Genomic DNA, 22,455 nt, shown 5'->3' with positions numbered 1-22,455 from the left:
GTAGTCCTTGGCGAGGCATGTCATCGACAGTTCCTGTCTCTTTGCATCTCCTCCATGTCCGAACAAAATCGCTTCGGTCCACTCCGAGACGCCTGGGCACTTCCCTTGTTGAGAGCCCTTCCTGGCACAAAGTAACAATGCGGACGCGAACGAAACGCGGTATTGACCGTCTAGGCATAGTTGAACTACAGACAACGCGAGCCGTGTACCTCCTTCCAGGTGGAATGGCTGGAACTGACCGGTTGTCGGACTCCATCCGTCTAATAGGCGCTGCTCATGCATGGTTGTTTACATCTTTAGGCGGGTTTAGCGACATCTCTGAACAATTAAAGGGACTGTGTCTGTGGTACACTATCCACAGTCAACGTCTGTCTTCAGGAGTTCTGGGAACCGGGGTGATGTAAAACTTTTTGTTGATGTCTGTACTTCTCATGAACCAGTTACATCAACTTGTAGAGTATACAGAGGAACAAACACAGGGGTGTGAGATACGACACTACAACATCAGCTATGAGTGCGGTAGTTTACAAGATGAAGTTACAAGAAGGAGAAAGATAATCTCGGGGGGAAGTTTAAGCAACACTGGGAAAGCGACAGCATAAGAAAGGAATTGAAGATAGAACACGGTTCTCGTTGCGTAATAACGAAATAAAAATGATGAAATTGTCATGTGCATATATTACAATGACAACACATCAAAAGGCGCTACCGGAATTACATACACAAGCCATATACTGTAGAAAATAGTTTGTGCAAGTTTGTAATGTCAGAGACTGTTGCAGTCCAGGAATGTTTACTATTGTATATGTTGAAGCAACTGCAAAAAATACAGCTTTAATTCGATTAACAGCGATACACGGTGAGATATTGTCGCAGCAGAAATCACACGGCCATCGACGCGTCGCGCAGTCCGCCGCCCATCGGCGCTGGAGCGACGCGTGCACTCTAGCGGTGGCTGACCGGCGCGGCGTCACGTCACGGCCAGACGACGGACTCTATCCAGGGCACGAAGCTGGCGACGCGCGTGTACACGGCGGGGTAGCCGGGCTCCGCGCAGCCCTTGCCGAACGAGACGATGCCCAGGATGGAGTAGGTGCAGTAGGGCTGCGTGTTGCGCACCTGCAGCGGCCCGCCGGAGTCTCCCTGCGACAGCAAGACACAGCACAGTCATCACCGCTGTATACTGACACTTGGACAGGCGAGCGCAAACTGTGGCCTTAAGTCAAATGAAAGCCATAAATATTTTTAAAAATTTTACCGTATTTTACTTACTATAAGACACTCCTTAATTTTTAAAAAAATTAACATTTTTAATTATTAGATTGCAAAGTCAGGCTAAAAAACAAACTTATCCATCTTTTTGATTTGCAGCTCCTTGTACTGGCCGTGTCTGCAGTTAGAATTTTTGGATGTGAGGTCCGCCAGTTATGCAAAACACCGTTTTTTCTCAGTACCCAAACACGTTTTGCCACCACTGTGCCATCATCAGTGGGTTTTCGTTTTTATGTATTCTCTACATTTGGTGTGCGTGAATTTTCTGGATCACTTTTGTGTTAATTGCTACAGGTAGCTTGTAATGTTTTCGTGTGGCAAGCACTTCCATTCTCCGCATCATGCTGAGACATTGTGATGCATACGTAACTATAACAAGTATTTTCCACAAATAACGTAGTAAAACACTTTTCACTACACCAGAACACCGCGTGATGCAGAGAATGGAAGTGCCTGCCACACGAAAACATGACAAGCAATCTGTAGTAATTAACACAAAAGTGATCCAGAAAATCCATGCACACCAAATGTAAAGAATAAATAAAAACGAAAAACCACTGATGATGGCACAGTGGTGCCGAACCATGTTTGGGTTCTGAGAAAAACGGTCTTTTGCGTAACTGGCGGACCTCACATAAAAAAAATCTTAGTTTATAAAACCGAATTGACTTTTAAAATCCTCGAGGACCGTCATCTGAACCTTCTCCCCCTCCTTCATCGACAACGTTGTCCTGTTCGTATGTAAGGCGGTCTTCACTACCTTCGAGTGCATCACTTATGCCGCACTTTAAACATTTAACAATAATGTCTTCTCTCACTCTAGACGACGTTGTTGTGTCCACTGACGCAATTGTTTGAGTGTAGGCCGTGAATACACGTTGGGTTTCATCCATTTGTTCCATTCCTCTCTCATATACACTTTAAATGGTTTGTTTATCGAGACATCAAGAGGTTGCTATCGTCAATTAAGTAATCCCGGAATAACAGCATGCCCTATATTTCCCTCTCTCAATTTCTCTTTCACAGAATTTTTAAAATAACTAGTAAACTGTTTAGCACAAGAAGAGGACTCTCCTTCAATAAAGCACCTTTCCTTCTCTCCCACACTCTTAATCCATAATTTCACACCAGCATCGTCCTTGTAACAACTATCATGTACATGAACAACACCTGTCGACATTTCAGAAGGTTTTGGCATTTTTTACGCTTGAGAATGATCATTCGTTTAAGTTTAGTATCGTCAGCACAACATGAAAGGACAACAGAGTAGCGCGTTTTTTCATGTCCAATTGTTTTTGTAGTTAGAGTTTCAGCACCTTTCATGTCAACAGTTCTGTTACTCGGCACATCAAATGTCAGAGGAGGTTCGTCGATATTCACTGGTTGGTTTAGTTCCACAGTGGTTTTCTTTCGATGTCGAATAATAAAGCGATGGAAAGATATTTTCTCCTCGTGCTCTTGTGTCATTTTCTGAGATATTTTCATTTTGGTTCGCATATTAAGTCCATGACACTTCATAAACCTATAGTACCAACCAACTCCACGCTTAAAGTCTTAAGTTGCACTGTAGCCCTAGCTTATGAGTATATATTTCAATCATTTTTGTATTAATTACAATGCCATTTTGACGGTGTCCTTGAATCCATTTCAACACGTCATCTTCTCGTTTCGGCTATTTTGCAATCAGTCCTCTATTTGCACATTATGTCCTCATTTTTTTTCAGTTCTTTACTTGCCCGCCAATGGCGATTAGTCTTCTCTCTTGGTGGAGGGCCGAAATACCGCTCTGCTTCCGTGTTGTTCTGCTGGTGCTATTACTTTCAATTTATAGCCCGCATTAAATGAATACCTTTTAATTTTTTCCATTACGAAACTAGCTACTAATAAAAATATTGTACTGTTATCGACAACACAAATCAGTTTCAATTCAAGTCACTAGCACTGTACACTGTTTTGGGTTTATGATCGCGCGGCAGGAGGTAGACAGCATCAGCACGTTCCTGAATCTCTACAACTCATGTTCGTCCCATCGGTACATTGGTGCCAGCAGTTGAATCCAGTGTAGTCAGGTGGAGATAGGTTTCCCGCAGCATCGAATACGGCCATTTTTTAAGACTGGCGGAAATTTTAAATCAAACACTGGACTTTTAATTTCGAGCATAAGGCGCGCCTGAATTTTGGAGGCAACTTTTCGAAGAAAAAAGTGCGTGTTATAGTCCGTAAAATACGGTATGTGGCATATTCTACACTAGCTGTTACGTACGGCTGTGATCGCATACCACTAGGTCTGCTACGAGGAGTGGTGGTAAGTAAGCTACTGTATGTGCAATACCATCAGCTCGTCTGACTAGTGATGGGGAGCTCGTGAATGAGTCGTTTAAATGAACGCTTCACTCCAGTGAAGTGTGAACTAACCACTCAATTTCAATGAACTGGTACTTCAAACTCTCCACAGATAGTACACTCCACACTTTTTTTCTAGTTCGTTCACTCACTCTCTTCCCCTCTCCCACTACATTGGCGCTACGTCACTCATTCTCCCTTCACTTCAATCCTCCCTGTACTGCCTGTCGACGAATCGCGCGGTGAAATACACTTAGAACAACAGTTGCACTTTGCTTTCACATAACCTAAATCGGCGAAGAAACCCCAAATTTCACTACTTTCACGCGATCGCGTTTTGCTAGCCATTGTATAAGCGTGAACAGACACAAAAACTGCTTTCGAATAAAATAAAGAGGGATTTTACCTGAAATCGTACCAATGGCTACAGGTGACAGTTTACGTTTTGAATTTAGAGGGTTATTATTCTCAATAAAAATAAAATCTCCAGGAAAACTTCTGAATAATTACTTAACGTAGGTATATAGACTTTGTGACAGTGGTAAACATACTCATTCTATTTTGGATTAAATTTTAAAAGGAACATAAACTTGGACTGCATTTCGTTGGTAGCCCTAGTTTTCAGTCCATAAATACAACAAATAAGGTTTCACTTGGCAGAAGAAGACTCTTTTTGGCGCTTCATGAGAAAATGTCGAGCAAGATTAAACGTAATACCTTCTTTATATGTGACAGGCTTCTCTGTTTATCTTTCCTTTGTCCCCTTCGACCGTCCTGTATTTAAGTTAACTCAGACGTTGTAAGACGCAAAACGTTGCGTGCACGTTACTGCATAGTTCGGCCATCTGTTGGTAAAAATATGAAGTATTACGAAGCTTTATTGTACGAGCGAGCGTAGCCGCGGCTGAACGGCGAACTGGGCAACTTCGCCAGGCTTCCGTACTTCATGAATGAACTACTTCATTTGAACGCTTCACGGCAAAGAGTGAAATGAATGAAGTAGTTCACGGGAATGAACGAGTTCGACCCATCTCTACGTCTGACGTGTTTATCTGTCCAGGCAACTACAACTAGTGATGCACCCTCCCCTCTCCCAAGCTGTCCCAATGCACGGTGAGTCAGCATGCGCAGTGTCGGTGCCGCGCAGTGCGTATAGAGGGGCATTGGCTGCAGCGCGCATCTATGCAACATGCTACTGAAGCAGCCATACACTATACATCTGCGTTATGCAACAAATAATGTGGAAGTATGCATTAAACAAACTGAAGATAGTCTAAGCATTCTATTCATTACTTTGAATCGTTTCATATAGCACATATCAGCCAATAAAAGCGTTTCACAAATATGATAAAGATCAGAAGTCAAAGACTAAATACGCTCGTATCCAAAATTAAAGCAACAAATCGCTATTTCCCCATCCTGTGTCTAGTTCACGATATAATCATACAGAGTGGCGCACATAAAACCGGCCCCTGCGCTGAAAGGAATACGAATGAAGAAAATCAACGCACATCATCGCGTTCTTACATTTTTATTGTACAGTTTCATTATTAACTACGTAATTAATAGTTTAAGTAACAGATTTATTTTTATTAGTTTAATAAGCATATTTTATAAAAGAATTTAAAGTATGTGTTCAAAATGTTCTCCGCCAACGTCCAAGCAAAGCTGTGCACGTCGAGGCATGTTATGGAAAACACTTTTCAGTACTCTTTGAGGAATGTTCGAAATTTGTTCACATTTGTTGTTTTTCAATGTGCCAAGTGTTCTGGGATTGTTGCGGTAGACTCTAGCCTTTAGAAATCCACAGAGGTAAAAGTTACATACATGGTGACAAGTCGGGAGAGCGGGGAGGCCACAAGCCCTTGCTAATGGTCCTCTCTTCTGTAAAATCAGTATGTATACGAGCTAAGGACAAATCCGACGTATGAGAAGTTGCCCCATCTTGCTGGAAATATGCACAACATTTTTCGTTTGGCGTTAACAGAGCCGAAAATTCATTGTAGAGTTGCAACATGTGTTGACAGTTTCGTTGAAGAACAATGGCCCGATAATTCTGTTACCAGATACGGCACACCGTACACCAAATTTTAAATCGTCTATCGGCTTTTGCAGTATGCCATAGGGATTCTCTGTAGCCCAGTGTCTTGTGTTTTGTGAATTAATGTAACCCGACAGATGAAACAAAGCTTCATCCGTCGGAAAAAGGAGGAACGGATCAAGTTGTCCCCCAGGGACATTTTCTAGCAACCAATCGCATCAATGTGTGCGCTTACCGTTGTCCGCTTCTTTTACTTGCTGAACAGCACTCACTCGGTAACGTTTCATTTTTAAGCCAGAAGGATGCGTTGACATGACCTGCGAGATATTCCACACTGCTGTGATAATCGTCGTGTTGACTTGTAGGGACTTCTTTCAATGTGTGCCGTCACGTTTGCCACAACTTCAGGTGTACGTACAGTCGGTGCCTTATTTCTCTTTGAATTAACAACACTGCTTGTCGAACGCCACATTCTCACTAGATCCTGAATCGTTGATTTTGCAGGAATATTACTTTCTGGAAACTTTTCACGAAAAGTGTCACGAACAACTTTAACGGATTCAGACTGCACATATTCTTCAACAATGAACACACGTTCTTCAATGGAGTAAGGCATGACAATTAAGTACACGGTTTATAACGACTACTTTCCGTATGAACTACTCATACTTTACTGCTGTTGGAAGGTGGCAAAGAAACTGACAAGCTAGTAATGCTACTTCCGCGCGTTTGCAGTCCGGTTCGGGCCGGTTTTACGTGCGCCATTCTGTACAAACTGTCAACCAGATGTCCGTATGATCGTGTTCTGCATGCAAGATGGCTTTCCGGTAAACCGAAAACCATGCCAACGATGACGTCAGGGCACACATGAAACGAGATAGTGTTTGCTGGGTAGCCTCACATCCACAATCGCTGTGTACACAGTCACAGACGGTGCAATATGGCACAGAGAAGATGCCTACCACACTATCTGCGGCAGAGGGTCATAGAAAGACCGGAAGCAGGACAGTCGGCAACTGATTTGGGTTGATCATTTAATTTGAATCGTTCTATTGTTTCTCGAATGCGGCGACTGTTTATAGAGACCAAAATTGTATCCGGAAGACCAGGGCAGGGCCGACCCTGTGTGACTTCAGAAGAGAGGACCGTTATTTGTATGTAACGGCACAACAGTACCACCTCAGTACTGCACGGCAACTGGCATCTGAGCTCGCAGCATCCACTGGACTTGTTGTATCGAGGCAAACGGTGTGCAGAAGGCATCGACAGAGTGGTCTTTATTGTCGGAGACCTGGTGACGTGTCTTCACAGAAGGGAACATCTACAGTGGAGTAATAAAACATACCACCCGGACAGTCGAACAATGGGCCAATGTTTTCACAGATGAGTCCCGATTTAGTCTCGAGAGTGAGTCTCGTTGGATTCGCATCTGGAGGGAACGATTTAGGGACTCAAACATCGTGGAAAGAGACTGATGTCGAGGAGGATTCCTAATGGCGTGACAGGGATTACTTTTACCACTCGAAACCGTCTTTATGAAATTATGTGGTTGAATCGGCAAGGTTTAACTGCTGTCAGGTATCGTGGTGAAGTCTTGGGACTTCATTTGCGATTGTAGAGAGGTGCTGTGAGTCCAGACTTCGTACTGATACACGATAATGCTCGACTTCAAAGAGCACAGGTGGATGATGTTTTCTTGGAAACGGAAGATGTTGCACCCATGGCGTGGCCTGCTCTCTCTCCCGATTTGAATCCCATAGAGCATGTGTGGGATGTACTAGGAAGACGGGTTGCATCACGTCAGCCTCCATCAACTACTCTGCAAGGCTGCGAGCAGCTCTGCAGGAAGAATGGGCGTCATTGCCTCGTCATGAGACCGATGACATCGTTCACACCATCCCCCGTCGTCGTCGGGCCTGTACCGCTGGCAGAGGTGGTCACAGCCCATGCTGCGCACATTATCCAGTTGTCGGAATGTGTGTGCAAATCCGTTAAGCATGTTGCAGTTGTTTACCTTCTGTATTCTTTACATTGTTTCTACTTTGCTATCACCTGTTTTCACTGATTTGTAGCGAAATAAACGCAACCATTCTAAATTTCCGTTTGTTGCTTTAATTTTGTACACCAGCATAGTTTATTCAAAGAGTAAATACTTTTCCGTAATTCGTGTAATATTCTTCATATTAATATATGTATCTCGCACTACACACTTTCTGAAGCAGTCTGTCTTCTTCACAAGGTTTGAAGCTCTCTTCATACCCAATTTCATTGAAATCGGTTGAGCAGGTTGGTCGTGAAAACGTAACAGACAGAGCTACTTTCGCATTTATTATACTAATACGGATGAAACTTTCAATTACGATATCTTTTTTCCGTGATCAGAATTTGATGAAAGAAAGCTGTATCGGTACCCTAATCTATGCTCAAGTTATGTGCGAAAAACCCATGAAAGAAATTAGCCTTTTCGGACAGGCAGACAGTCTGATTCGACGGTTGTAGATAAAACTTGAAATCACGGTATCTTTCTTTCCGTGATCGGATTTTGATGAAATAAAGCCTATACGGTGCCCCAAGCTATGCTCAAATTACCTGTGATAAACCTGTGAAAATTCGTCTTGTGCTTTTAGAGAAGAGTGTTAAGGCAGACAGACAGACATGACAGTTTTATATGTTTATTATTAGTATACAGAAGATAATCTCATTCATGGTCAAACCAATTTAGTCAACGCTTACAAGGCGCCTTCATTCCTGTAGAACAGATTTATTTTGGGAGAGTACTTAGTCACACGTTGAGTCACTCTTCCTCATTCGTGGAATGGTTGCTTTAATATACAATGGCTGGACATAAATATGGCAGCACAGAGAGAAATGCATGCTTCGATATAAAATGGTTCAAATGGCTCTGAGCACTATGGGACTCAAAATCTGAGGTCATCAGTCCCCTAGAACTTAGAACTACTTAAACCTAACTAACCTAAGGACATCACACACATCCATGCCCGAGGCAGGATTCGAACCTGCCACCGTAGCAGTCGCTTCAATATAAATGAAGATGGTAGCCAAGCCTGCTGCTGACGCTGTCGTATTTGACTGCGGCCGGTACATGTGATATGTCCTCAGTACGTTGCAAGTTCAAAAAATGGTTCAAATGGCTCTGAGCACTATGCGACTTAAATTCTGAGCTCATCAGTCGCCTAGAACTTAGAACTAATTAAACCTAACTAACCTAAGGACATCACACACATCCATGCCCGAGGCAGGATTCGAACCTGCGACCGTAGCGGTCGCTCGGTTCCAGACTGTAGCGCCTAGAACCGCACAGCCACTCCGGCCGGCTTACGTTGCAAGTGTCAATAGTGACCACAACCGAGTGTCAGTGTAGTTGCGAATGTGTTATGCCGGAGCTAAGTGAATTCGAACGTGAGCAAATTACTGATGCTCTTATGATGGATGTTTCCGTAACGAATGGGACCGAAGTTTTTAATGTGCCAACTTGCAAGTACATTTACTCGTAAAAATGCGTACAGGGAAGTTCGAAAAGTATCATCCGCTAAGCCAACAACCAGATATACAGAAGACAGAAGAGCATTTGCTGAACAAAGTATGGACAAGAAACATAGCACAACACACATTAATCAAAATTTTCAAATGCGGGAACAGCTCCCCACAAAAACTAATCATTGAAGAAAACTATCAAATACAAAAAGCCATAGTTGAAGGAAAAGAAGTAATAATTTAATACACAGTTCTCTGCAATGGAACTCTGTTCTTTGCCCTCAAAGAATTATTTTATAACACCAACCTATAGAGCCTCCCCCCCCCCCTCCGCCCCCCCCCGCCCCCCCCACACACACACACGCCTCTGAAAGATTCTGAACAATTGCCACTGTCAGCCATCTTGCTTTTACACCTTCAACTGTTCCACTGTCCACCATTTTGTTTCTGCAGCTGATAAACAGTGAAACAGTGACAGTGACAGCTCTATATATAAAACGTCACAGTGAAGGCGATGAAAACAGAAAACGTAAGTGAAACATAATGTAAACACACACACACACACACACACACACACACACACACACAATCTTCCACACAGAATTAATTTCAGGCGTAGCCATTACAGGTCCCAAATCGTAATTTTTTTGCCTAAATAATCTGTGTCATGAAGTGCTATGTTGTTGCAGATAAATTGGGAAAGAAATCGGTCACTGTAAAAACATAGCATATCAAGAAAACCACACCATCTGGTAAAAAGGTATGAAATCAATTTTATGTATTTATTCGAAAATCTGTAATTGCGATTTTAAAAACTATTATTTACTTGTATACAAACAGTAAAGAACATTCTTTGTTCAACAAACATAAAATAAAAGCCCATCGATGATGCTGCAACTGGAGTGAAACATGTTTGGGATAAAAAACAAAATTATGTTTTGCTAAAGGTAGACTCCATCCAAAAACATATGTAGTGGACTAAAGTGTATTTTGAGTGATCGTGATAGACGCTCATTGAAGAAGTTCGTGACGAAAAATAAGAGGACAGCAGCTGCTGTCACTGAAGAAGTGAATGTCGCACTTGCGAACCCTGTCAGCACCAAAGCAACACGAAGGGAGCTACATAAGTAGGGAACTGCAGGGCAAGCTGGAGTTCCGAGACTGCTCATCAGTGAAGCAAATGCCCGCAACAGGAAAACATGGTGCCGAAGCCATAAAGCCTTGGCTATGGAGCAATGGAAGCATCTCATTTGGTCAGACGAGTCTTGTTTCAGACTGCTCTCAACTTCTGGCCCTAGAGTGAAAAATGGTGTGGAACCTGTAATGACATGGGGAGCCATATTGTGGTATTCCACGGGCCCTGTGGCTACTTTGGAAGGTTGGATTACTGGCAAGGATTATGTGACCATTTTGACTGATCAAGTCCATCCCACTGTACAAGTTTTCTTCCCCAGTGGCGAAGCTGTGTTCCAAGACGACAGGACCCCTACTCAGAGCTCGCGTCGTCCAAGACTAGTTTTGTGAGTATGGGAATGAGCTCTCACACATCACCTGGCCGCCAGTCGCCAGATCGCAGTAGTATTCAGTATTAGTAATTTACTTTGGAGAAAAGGGTGAGTGATTGCTATCCACCACCACATTACTTGAACGTATGGCATTGTTGGCCGGGAGGCCCCCAGCGGGGAAGTTCGGCCGCCGTATTGCAAGTCCTTTTTAGTTGACGCCACTTCGGCGACTTGCGAGTCAATGATGATGAAGGACACACAACACCCAGTCATCACGAGGCAGAGAAAATACCTGACTCCGCCGGGAATCGAACCCGGGACCCCGTGCGCGGGAAGCGAGAACGCGACCGCAAGACCACGAGCTGCGGACATTTTTCAGGAAGAACGGTGTAACATTCCCTAGAATACAGGACCCCTCTCTGTCCATTCCGAGACCACTGGAAGTTGTTTTGAACGCAAACGGTTTTCCTACACCGTATGAGCCGCAGTAATGTGTTTGTGGAGTTCCATATATTTTTATTCATCCTCTGTACACTGCTGGCGAACAGACTGTAACTCCAGGAAGGACAGTAAACGACACAGTCTTACTTATCCTGTGTAAGCATTACATTAGGAAGAATACACGATTAAATTTGTGGGTAATTTGTGGTATACAGGATGTGAAGAGTAGCGAACTGAGCTGCTAGCTCTTGCAGCAACAATCGCTGTAAACCAGCTGCGCATTGGGTAGAGCCAAGCTTGGACTTCAGATTGGGGTATTTTTTTTTTTTTTTTTTTTTTTTAATCTGCTTCATAGGTCGTGAATCTTAGTGGCTGCAGAGTGATCACATGTCAGCCTCTCGGCAGCCCAACTGGGTTCTGCGAGTGCTCACTGATTTTCAAAAATCCCGCCAGATTGAGGCAGGCATGAGAATGTAGTAGCTGTCACTGGCTAATCCTGAAGACTTCTTTAGTCACCTAATCGCCATTGTCGAGCTCTACGTGCATCACTACCCGAGAGAGAGGAGGATTGTAAGCAGTCGAAACTACCGCCAATGCAAGCGAAGATCCAACAGTCATTGGGCAAAGTGATGCAGAATGTTTTGTTGGGACTGTCCTGGTGCGGTGCTAACAAATTAGGCTGGTAAGGGGGAAAACGTTGCATGAGCGCACTATCGAAAATCTCTAAACAAAGTTGCAGAACGCTGTCAAGACGAAGCCTCGCGGGGAAGCTGTCTGCTGCAGTACTTCTGCTCCACGGCAACACGCATCAGCGCAGCCTGCACAGAACGCAGCTACACATGCTGCCTCTTTGGGCTATCAAATTTTGACTTACTCCCGTTATCATCCTGACATGCCTCGCAACGATTGCTTCCTCTTTCCTTCAATGAAGCAACCATTGCTTGCCAGGCATTTCCAGAATGACAAGGCAATTTTTGAAGTGGACAGTTTCCTGAATAGCCAAAATATTATGGTGTTGGGGCTGTCAAGATTTATTAAGAGGTCGAATGTTACTGATCTGTCACGAAAACTGACAACGGCCAGGAGAGCGGTGCGCTGACCACATGCCCTTCCTTACCCGTATCTGGTGACGTGTAAAGGCTGAGGATGACACGGCGGGCAGCCGGTAGCGTTGGGTCTTCAAGACCAGTTCAGATGGTGTTTGTTGGTTTTAAATGTTATCGATATAAGAAGCGTCATGGACGCTATGAAAAGAGTGGAAACTTTCTTAAGCAGCAACGTGCAGGCATGGCGCTGGAGAGACACGGTGGATATGATCAGCAGGAAACAGAACGAGCAAGCGGAACGGTTAACACACCTCAGGCGAAAGTTGTATGCCGCAACAGCCACGGTCACTGTCAGGACGAAAAAATAGTGTAAGCAATGGAAATAGCCATGGAAAGCTGACCGCGGGCAAAACAAGGAAATGCTGGACCATGAGGTGTCTTTGTATACTGTTTTAGGACTAGCGAGAAGCTTCTGAAAAGATTTTGGTCACTAATAGGGCCTTCAGGAAAGCAGGGGAAAACAACACTGCCACAAGAAACTCCTCCAAATGCCTGAAGAAGCAGTGTATAAACGACATTCGAGGGCAGCCTCGGTAGTAGCAGATGAGTTAAGCAGTGAGAGAGCTGACAAGTGAGTCACACAGCTGGGGCAGCAGTCATCACTAGGGAGCAGCTGAGCTGTCGGAAACCGTCACTGTAAAGTGACAGTTGAATGGTGCTGCAGGAAACTACGAGGAGACTGCACACATTCGACAGAGGCACAGATTCTCCAGTAAGCATCCAGCCACAGTTCTTACACTGAATTTTGTACCTGTTAGTAAAGAACAAGCTCCGTAGAGGCTATCTCTAGAGGTAGCAAAGAGTAGTAGTATTTGTCCGTGACAATATGGAGAGGAACAAGCGGCGCCTTACACGTGTCTCCTAGTGTTTAGTTGCGTGATCGCAACGGGGATTAATTTTCGGTGTATAAGAAGGAGCGAGTGCTGCCTTGCACTCGTCTTCTTACCTTGATTCGAGTATTTGATGTTATCATTAGAAATATTCGACAGCGAAGCACTTGTCTCTGATAGAGAAAGGCAGTACTCAAGAAATGGGGCTTGCTAGAACCGAAGCATGTAATCACTGATGGATTGAAGTCCATTTTAAGACACCTCTACGAAAAATAAGGTGTTCTTACTTAGTACTGGGAATTTTTTGCACCCTTATTCGCTTCGTAGAAAACAACTCTTCTCCATTCTAACATCACCTCCGCTAAATATCCTAGGATACTTGTAAGGTGACAGCTTGAATGAATGTTAATTTCGCACCTTACATGAGATTCTATACGTCGTAATGAGTAGATGGATATGTAATACGACATACTTCGGTGATAGTGAGCAAATCTGCCTATCAAAATGTGCAGTATGTAACGCAAAAAGGTATGACACTCGATTCGACAGTATTAACACACCGAACCCAAATCCTGCATGTCGATGAGCAAAAGGTGAAAAAAGCTGCTGGAAGAGACGCTTTAGTTTGGGACAGACTCGGGTTGTGCAGCCATGGCCCACATACAACGAAAGGCATTTATCAGGGGATTGGTGACCTGTGGCGAGGGAGACAACAAACGCATCAGGCAATACATTGAATGCAGCACGTGACGGCCTAGCGCTGCCTGCTAAAGAGAAATTCTTTAAAAAATAGATTGGGTAATTTGCAGATGGATACAAACAGGCCTGAGACACAGTTAAAAGAGAGACGCATTTACTTATCATGTGAAAGGTCCATGGTGCTCTCGTGATGCACGCATGTAACTTTTAGGCGTCAGGAGTGGGCACAAAATGTCCAATTGGCTGAAATAAACTCAGAAAGAGTAGAAGTGGCGAGATTACGGAGCAGTTTGAAGGTACGCCCTTTGCGATTGGGTAGTTTTCACGAGATGAGAGGAATGCTCCCATTGGTCTAAAAAGGCCGTAATGCGAAGCACAAAAGGACACAGGTGGGGGGACAGTTTGCTACGAAAGACGGAATACCGAAAACTTCAAGGACTCTTCTCTGAACCAGCATCAAGTGTAGAACAAGGCGCATCATGCTCTGCACGACGCCAAAAAAAGGAATTTTGTGTGAACACTGCGTCCACTTTGGCTAACACTCAGCTAGAAATTAGCTGAAGAGTAGTTGATCTCCGATAGCGGAGAAACGAAACAGCCACGTAGTTAATTGTTCTTGTGAGAACTGAGAGGGGTTGAAGTATACACGCTGCTCCATCTATGCATGTGTGTATCGCCATATTTTCCAGACTAGGGATGAGTGCATGTTTTCTCGCCTAACAAGAAACACAGGGCAGTTTCAGCTGAGTTTGATTAGCTTTTTATAGGATTTTCAGAGGGCGAGAGCAGCCATGCAGCCGAAAACACGTCGCAGCTAAAAGGTAAATGCCGCTGGCAGAGGCGTAAAATTATTGGACCTGGACTACTCTCAACAGAATCCGTACTGGCCATGGCCGATGCAGGGATGCTCTCTGTAAGTGGAAGAAGCTGCCTAATCCAGCCTGGGACTGCGGGGCTCCATACCAGACTGTTCACCACATTGTCAGTGAATGCAGGATTCGAGCCTATCACGGTGCTGAAGAGGACTTCCTGCTAGCAACTCCAGATACAGTGCGCTAGATTGAAGGACTGGATATTCAGTTGTAAAGACAAACTTAAGTTTCTTGTGTGTCAATACATACATATGTATATGTAATTTAATTTTATCATATGTCTGAATTAGTCATACGCTGTATAAATAATTGGATCACCAGCTTGTGTCCATTCTGAACACCAGCAATCTTGAGTAATCTTTTGCATATCTCACCAGCTTGCGTCCACTGTGAGCACGAGCAATCTTGAGTACTCTTTTGCATATCTTGTCACAAAAACTAACCATCCTTTGTAGACTTGATTGTCGTCCTAAATAGTACCGAACATAGAACCGGAATCGGATGATTTCACGTAATATTGGCCAACTCAGTCAGTGCTTCACTATCTAGACGTAAGAAAAACTTGTAGAGAACCTTCTATTTAAATTTGATATTGTTGTGTTCAGTGTTGTTTCTGCCAATAAGGACATAATACATTCTCTTGACAATTCTACTGAGATTGTCATGTCAGAATCTATTAAATCAGAATGCTTCATTGATAACAACACAGAGATTATACCAATTTTGTACAGCTAATCACCAATGTGCTCTGTCGTAGAATAAGGGTCCACCCCTACCCCCAGTAACTTATTCTAGTGACAGTTACTTTTTCCCTTTCACTTCGTTAAAGGTAAGTTAGCTGATCTCAGTCCACAGTGTCATCAACGTCCTGACTGGGACGCGGCAATGTAGACTTCCACAAAAAAAAAAAAGGTATCCGCCAAGTCATCTGTCGTTGGGAAAACGTGCCACAGTAATGGGCGAGTATGGAGAGAAGTTCCAACACCATCACTTAGTTTTATGACTGGGTGATAGTTAAAATCTTACGACTATCTCTCGCACTACAGTGTTTTTCTGTCCACCGTGTTGTACTAGTTTGGCCAGTGAAACGCCTCCACTACGAACTGGTATCCGTCCACCAACGGAGGGCGCGAGACTCACCTGACAGCTGTCCTTGCCGCCCTGGGGCTCTCCCGCGCACAGCATGGAGTCCAGCACGCCGTTGGGCAGCACCCTGCGGTAGCCGGCCGAGCGCTCCAGGAGCTCCTGGAAGATGGACACGCACTGCGCCTGCGCCGTCAGTGGCAGCTCCACCTTGAGCAGCGACTGGCTGTAGCCCGCTGCACACAGAACGCAGGAAGCGACTTACAGGACGCAGAACATCGCTGGCGAGACCAAATTCACTGTGGCTCAAAGCACTGCTGACCTCGAATGAAATGAAAAGTTTGACAAGAGACGTAGAAAATAGTACTCTTTGCTAAAACAAAAATATGTTATTGTAGTAATCAGTCTGAAGACGGGTTTGATGCAACTCTTCTTGATGTCTCAGTGTATTTCCTATCCCTTATTTTAGTCAAGTTGTGTTATAAATCTCTTTTTTCTCAAATTCTATTCAGTATTTCTTCATTAGTTACTCGAACTACCCATCTCATCCGTAAAATTCAGAATCTGCAATCCACCTCTTGTATGTACTGTTCATCTCAAAGTTTCGTTCCCAAAGTAGACAACACCATAGAGAAATACATAACACTTTCAGGAAAGACTTCTGGTAGCTGAATTTATACTAGATATTAACATCTCTCTTCCACAAAAGAGTTTCTTGCCGTTGCAAGTCAATTTTAAATCATCATTATTTACTTACAATCTTTAGTTGTCTATTTGTCCAAATAGCAAAACTCGTCTGCTGTTTTCAGTGCCTCATTTCCTAATCCAATTTCATCGACACTATCTTTTATAATTCGACTACATTCCATTTTCCTTATTATTACTATTGCCTATTATTGTTCAAGATACAGTCCACTCATTTCACATGTTTCTTTACGTCCTTTGCCGCAAACTTTAAAGCTTTATCTTTCTTCGTGAAAGTTGACAAGCTTAAACAACAACTTATTTCGCAACATATCCTCGGCTGAGATTAATGTATTTGTTTCTCAGAAATCAAATCTGTTTTATATATTAGCGGTTAACATCACGATATTACGTAATTAGACGGAAACTTTTTCCTTTCGCCGGCCGGAGTGGCCGAGCGGTTCTGGGTGCTTCAGTCTGGAACCGCGCGACCGCTACGGTCGCAGGTTCGAATTCTGCCTCGCGCATGGATGTGTGTGATGTCCTTAAGTTAGTTCTAAGTTGTAGGGGACTGATGACCTCAGAAGTTAAGTCTCATGGTGCTCAGAGCCATTTCTTCCTTTCAAGCCTCTTTCTTTCTGGCTATGAAACAGGAAATGTATGACGTGGGACCATATATGGGGAAACTGTTTTGAAAGACATCACGGTCGTCTTTATTTATAAAGTCCACAGACAAAGGCGACCATGATGTCCTTCAAAAAGTTTTACATGACTGAACTCCAGCCAATGAAATTTCAATCAGATGAGAAATATTTCAAAACTCAGATCGTGTGCTTTTGGGAGCACGCTCACCGCGCTGGTACAATATCATTTTTCTGCGATTTAATATGAACAGATTTTACTTCAACTTACTACGCAAAGGGTCTAATAACGTTTTGTAGTAAGAACATGATCGATTAACAATATCTCGCTTAAAAAAGGTCGTCTTTACCCATCCCACCAACTAAATAAGGTTCACTTTTTGTTTTGTACTTTCATCTTCGTCTAACCATTGTTTTGATTATAATTTTGTCTCTGGTGCACAATGGGATATCCTTATTTAAAAAATGGCTCTGAGCACTATGGGACTTAACTTCCGAGGTCATCAGTCCACTAGAACTTAGAACTACTTAAACCTAACTAACCTAAGGACATCACACACATTCATGCTCGAGACAGGATTCGAACCTGCGACCGTAGCGGTCGCACGGTTCCGGACTGAAGCGCCTAGAACTTCTTGGCCACTCCGGCCGGCTATCCTTATTTCGTCTCCTGACACACGTCCATAATCTCGTCTGTATTATTGTTCCTTTTGTTCGAGCAATATATTGGCTCTTGTTGTAATTTGTAGCTACCTTATGGAAGTCATGTCCGCAGCAGTACTACAGGAAGAACGACTACAGCAACCGATACAAGGCACTGAAGACTCTGCTTTGAGTACAGCAGGGACTGGAAGTGGTGGTGTTAGTGTTAGAACTGGATTGTTATTGTTATTGTAACTGTAATGAAGGCCTATTGATAACACGATGAAAGCTACAATAGAATAAGTAAAATAAGGGAACTCTATCAAAACGGCGATCCTATAACCTTCTGACATGCTGTACAGTGAAACTGAGGTGCAAAAGACGACCTTTAGAAAACTTATAGCAATAAAGAACAGCCAACTAGAGCTACGATTCACGACCTTAGCTTCGAGACGAGGGGATACAACGTGTAAAAGATTAGGATTTCACATATTCTTGCACAAGCGTTGGTACTTTTTACATTGAGTAAGAAGCTATTCGGCTTATTATCTCAATAGATTTGGTATCTGGCATATTCTACCAACCACTGGGAAGTGCAACGTCGAGGGTGCTTTCCATGGTAGCAATTATTAAGACTTCTTGCTTTAACTCCTAAGTGCATGCTGGGGTTAATTTAATTTTGTCTTTGCTGTCCCTACGGGACTGATACAAAGGGGACTGTAGTATATTCCTAGATTTCGCTCTTAAAGCTGATTCTTGAAAGATTGGAAGCAGGCGTTTGTGACGTATGCCTTCAGGCGTCTACCAGTTCACGTTTTTCAGCACTTCCTATTTGGTACGGGTTTGAGCAGTATTCTAGGATTGGTCGCACGTGTATTTTGTAAGCAATCTTCTTAGCAGACTGATTACATTTTCCCAGTATCCTACCAGTCTGAATGTGCCACCTGCATTACTTTCGACTGGGCCTATGTAGTCGTTAAATTTCCTTTTTCCTTTTTTTTTTTGGGTCGTTAGTCACTTCAGAGTATCGTTTATGCCCAAAATTGCCAATTATTTGTTGGATACATTCTCATCACTGTGTCCTCCTACAGCTTTTAGACTTTACACCTCCCTTTAGTTGATGTTATTCACTGATGTATTCTATCATGCTGTCCCCCCTCCTTATCAGTGTTTTCCACATATTAGTTTCCTCCATAGTTATGAGGAGAACCTCATTTCTAATCCTTCCAGCTAATTTTCTACATCTTTCATAGCGCCAAATCTCAAATGATTCGATCCTCTCCTTTTCCGGTTTTCCCACAGTACAGCATTCGCTTCCATGCACTTCTATACCACAAATATATAATGGACAGTGAAACGAAAACGAGACAGATGGAAAAAAGTAACAGACAAGACGGCCAGTGGCTTCACTGAAAAAAGTCTGCGGTTACCTACGAAACCACGATTGTAGCCGGCCAGTGGCTTCACTGAAAAAAGTTTGCGGTTACCTGCGAAACCACGATTGTAGCCGGGCGTGCACCTCTTCGTCCGAAGCAAATTGACACCCACGAATGTCCTTTTTCTGATCTCCAGAAATATGGAGGCCCCATGGGGAGTTATCGGAATTGTACGGAAGATGTTTAAGGGCTTCCCAGCGAAATTTCTGCAGAGTAGTGGGGACAACGTTGGCAACATGTGGGCAGCCGTTGCCCTGCAACAGAATGACATGTCCGTACACCTTCAAGGGCGTTCGGACTTGATGGCGCGCTTCGGTTTTTGCAAAATGTCCACATACTGATGTGTGTCAACTGGAGCGTGCCATCAAGTCTAAAAGCTCGCAGATGCTGGCAAACGGCGTCATTCGGTTCCATGAGAATGCTCGCCCACATGTTGCCAATGTTTTTTCGGGTATGGTGCAGAAGTTTAGCTGGGAAGCCCTACACATGCTCCACATAGTTCCGGTGTCTAACCATGCGATTTCCATGTTTTAGGCGGTAAAGAAAGATATTCGTGGGCGTCAACTTTCTTCAGACGGAGAAAGTTGGTTGTTCCGTATGCAGTCGCAAACATTTTTCCATGAAGGCGTCAACCGTCTTTTCTCACAGCGGGTTAAATGTATTAACGGTTATGGCTACTGCTTTTGAACTAATAAACGATTTTCTTACTTTTCCCCATCTGTCTAGTTTTCATTTGACTTCTCTTTATATATTTTCAGAAATTTCTTTCTCAGGCTATGGTACAGGGTGACAATTATTGAACTATATGAAATGAAATCGTCACAACTACTGAACGTTTTGCGTTAGTACGCTCAAATTGCACTCCTGGCTGCGGGGCATGGTGGGAATTAGCATCCGAATGTGTGGTTTGGTTTAGCGACGAAGTCCACTTTCATTTGGATGGGTTCGTCAATAAGTGAAATTGGCGAATTTGGGGGACTGAGATTCCGCATTTCGCGATCGAACTAGCTCACTCACGTTGTAGTCATAGGATCCCATGTTTCTCGTTTCGTACAGTGCGCAGTTCTACACTCCTGAATGATTCAAATGGCTCTGAGCACTATGGGACTTAACTGCTGAGGTCACCAGTCCCCTAGAACTTAGAACTACTTAAACCTAACTAAGCTAATGACATAACACACATCCATGCCCGAGGCAGGATTCGAACCTGCGACCGTAGCGGTCGCACGGTTCCAGACTGTAGCGCCTAGAACCGCTCGGTCACCCCGGCCGACTCTACAGTCCTGGACATTCCAACCAAGTTTCCAATCCTTGCAACATATCAGAATCTTATCAAGACGTGACTGAGAAGCTTTTTGCAGCCAGTACTTCTTTACAGTGAGTGGGCAAGCAGCGGCTGTGTGCTCCGCCTGCGGGAAGCCTCACCCCTCTCGGTCTTGCCCCAGCCGGTGACGATGGCCCTGGGGTCTCGCGGCTGCAGCTGCGTGCCCAGGCAGGCGGGCCGCACGAACTCGTTGAACTCGGCGTCGGCGTCGAGCCGCAGCAGCCCCACGTCGTTGTCCTTGAGCGGGTAGCGGTAGTCGGGGTGCCAGACGCGCCGCTCCACGCGGAAGTCCTGCGCCGTCAGGTGGTCGCCGCTACCCTCCGGGTCGAGGTCGCCCAGGCGCACCCAGCGTGGCGGGCCCCTGTCCACGGCACAAAACACGTCTGCGTTAGTCGCAGCTACGACCAAACGTACGATTACAACAGCTTTTAACAGACGCTTCTAGATCAGATTACATTACATAGACCTATATTTTTTGCACGACTGATCCGTAGTGAAGAGAGTCTAAAGGGTGTAGACCAGGGATGTTCATCCTGGAGTCCGTAGGCTGCATGCTGCCCAAAGCAAGTATCAGTGCGGCCCAAGAAGTGAGAGTCTGTCACACGATCGGAAAAAATCTTTAAAATTTCGTCCATGTAAAGTTATGATGAATTGAATATATTTAATTTCAGACTTCCACCATACGCTGCTGCTCTCTCTTCTCTCATTGGTCCATCCCATTCCCCCCCCCCCCTCCCCCCCCCCCCTACCAAAAAGTGGTTACCGTTGGTGTTAAGTACACTACTGGCCATTAAAATTGCTGCACAAAGAAGAATTGCAAATGATAAACGGGTATTCATTGGACAAATATATTATACTAGAACTGACATGTGATTACATTTTCACGCAATTTGGGTGCACAGATCCTGAGAAATCAGTATCCAGAACAACCACCTCTGGCCGTAATAACGGCCTTGATACGCCTCAGCATTGAGTGAAACAGAGCTTGGATGGCGTGTACAGGTACAGCTGACCATGCAGCTTCAACACGATACCACTGTTCATCAAGAGTAGTGACTGGCGTATTGTGATGAGCCAGTTGCTCGGCCACCATTGACCAGACGTTTACAATTGGTGAGAGATCTGGAGAATGTGCTGGCCAGGGCAGCAGTCGAACATTTTCTGTATCCAGTAAGGCCCGTACAGGACCTGCAACATGCGGTCGTGCGTTATCCTGCTGAAATGTAGGGTTTCGCAAGGATCGAATGAGGGCTAGAGCCACGGGTCGTAACGCATCTGAAATGTAATGTCCACTGTTCAAAGTGCCGTCAATGCGAACAAGAGGTGACCGAGACGTGTAACCAATGGCACCCCATACCATCACGCCGGGTGATACGCCAGTATGGCGATAACGAATACACGCTTCCTCACGTGCGTTCACTGCGATGTTGCCAAACGCGGATGCGACCATCACGATGCTGTAAACAGAACCTGGATTCAACCGAAAAAATGACGTTTTGCCATTCGTGCACCCACGTTCGTCGTTGAGTACACCATCGCAGGCACTCCCGTCTGTGATGCAGCGTAAAGGGTAACCGCAGCCATGGTCTCCGAGCTGATAGTCCATGCTGCTGCAAACGTCGTCGAACTGTTCGTGCACATGTTTGTTGTCTTGCAAAGGGCCCCATCTGTTGACTCAGGGATCGAGACGTGGCTGCACGAACCGTTACAGCCATATGGATTAGATGCCTGTCATCTCGACTGCTAGTGATACGAGGCAGTTGGGATCCAGCACGGCGTTCCGTATTACCCTCCTGAACCCACCGATTCCATATTCTGCTAACAGTCAATGTATCTCGATTAACGCGAGCAGCAGTGTCACGACAGGATAAACCGCAATCGCGATGGGCTACAATCCGACCTTTATCAAAGTCGGAAACGTGATGGTACGTATTTCTACTCCTTACACGAGGCATCGAATGTTCAAATGTGTGTGAAATCTTATGGGACTTTACTGCTAAGGTCATTAGTCCCTAGGCTTACACACTACTTAACCTAAATT

General features: G+C 44.4%; 1 protein-coding gene across 1 annotated transcript in view; it reads right to left on the bottom strand.

Moving 5' to 3' along the window:
* Positions 1–658: 658 nt before the first annotated feature.
* The window catches only part of LOC124612746 (trypsin-1-like), a 115,408-nt gene continuing 93,611 nt past the window's right edge, over positions 659–22,455 (bottom strand). Inside the window, exons 5-7 of the mRNA XM_047141133.1 lie at positions 20,516–20,775; positions 15,745–15,923; positions 659–1,143 (exon numbers count right to left, since the gene is read on the bottom strand). Of these exons, the coding sequence (XP_046997089.1) occupies positions 976–1,143; positions 15,745–15,923; positions 20,516–20,775 (607 nt within the window). The 3' untranslated portion in view covers positions 659–975. The remainder of the gene's footprint in view (positions 1,144–15,744; positions 15,924–20,515; positions 20,776–22,455) is intronic.

This window comes from Schistocerca americana, chromosome 1 (assembly GCF_021461395.2).
Source record: "Schistocerca americana isolate TAMUIC-IGC-003095 chromosome 1, iqSchAmer2.1, whole genome shotgun sequence".
NCBI classification, from domain to species: Eukaryota; Metazoa; Arthropoda; class Insecta; order Orthoptera; family Acrididae; genus Schistocerca; species Schistocerca americana.
Note: the sequence above shows the minus strand (reverse complement) of the source record. Positions and strands in the feature narration are given on the sequence as shown.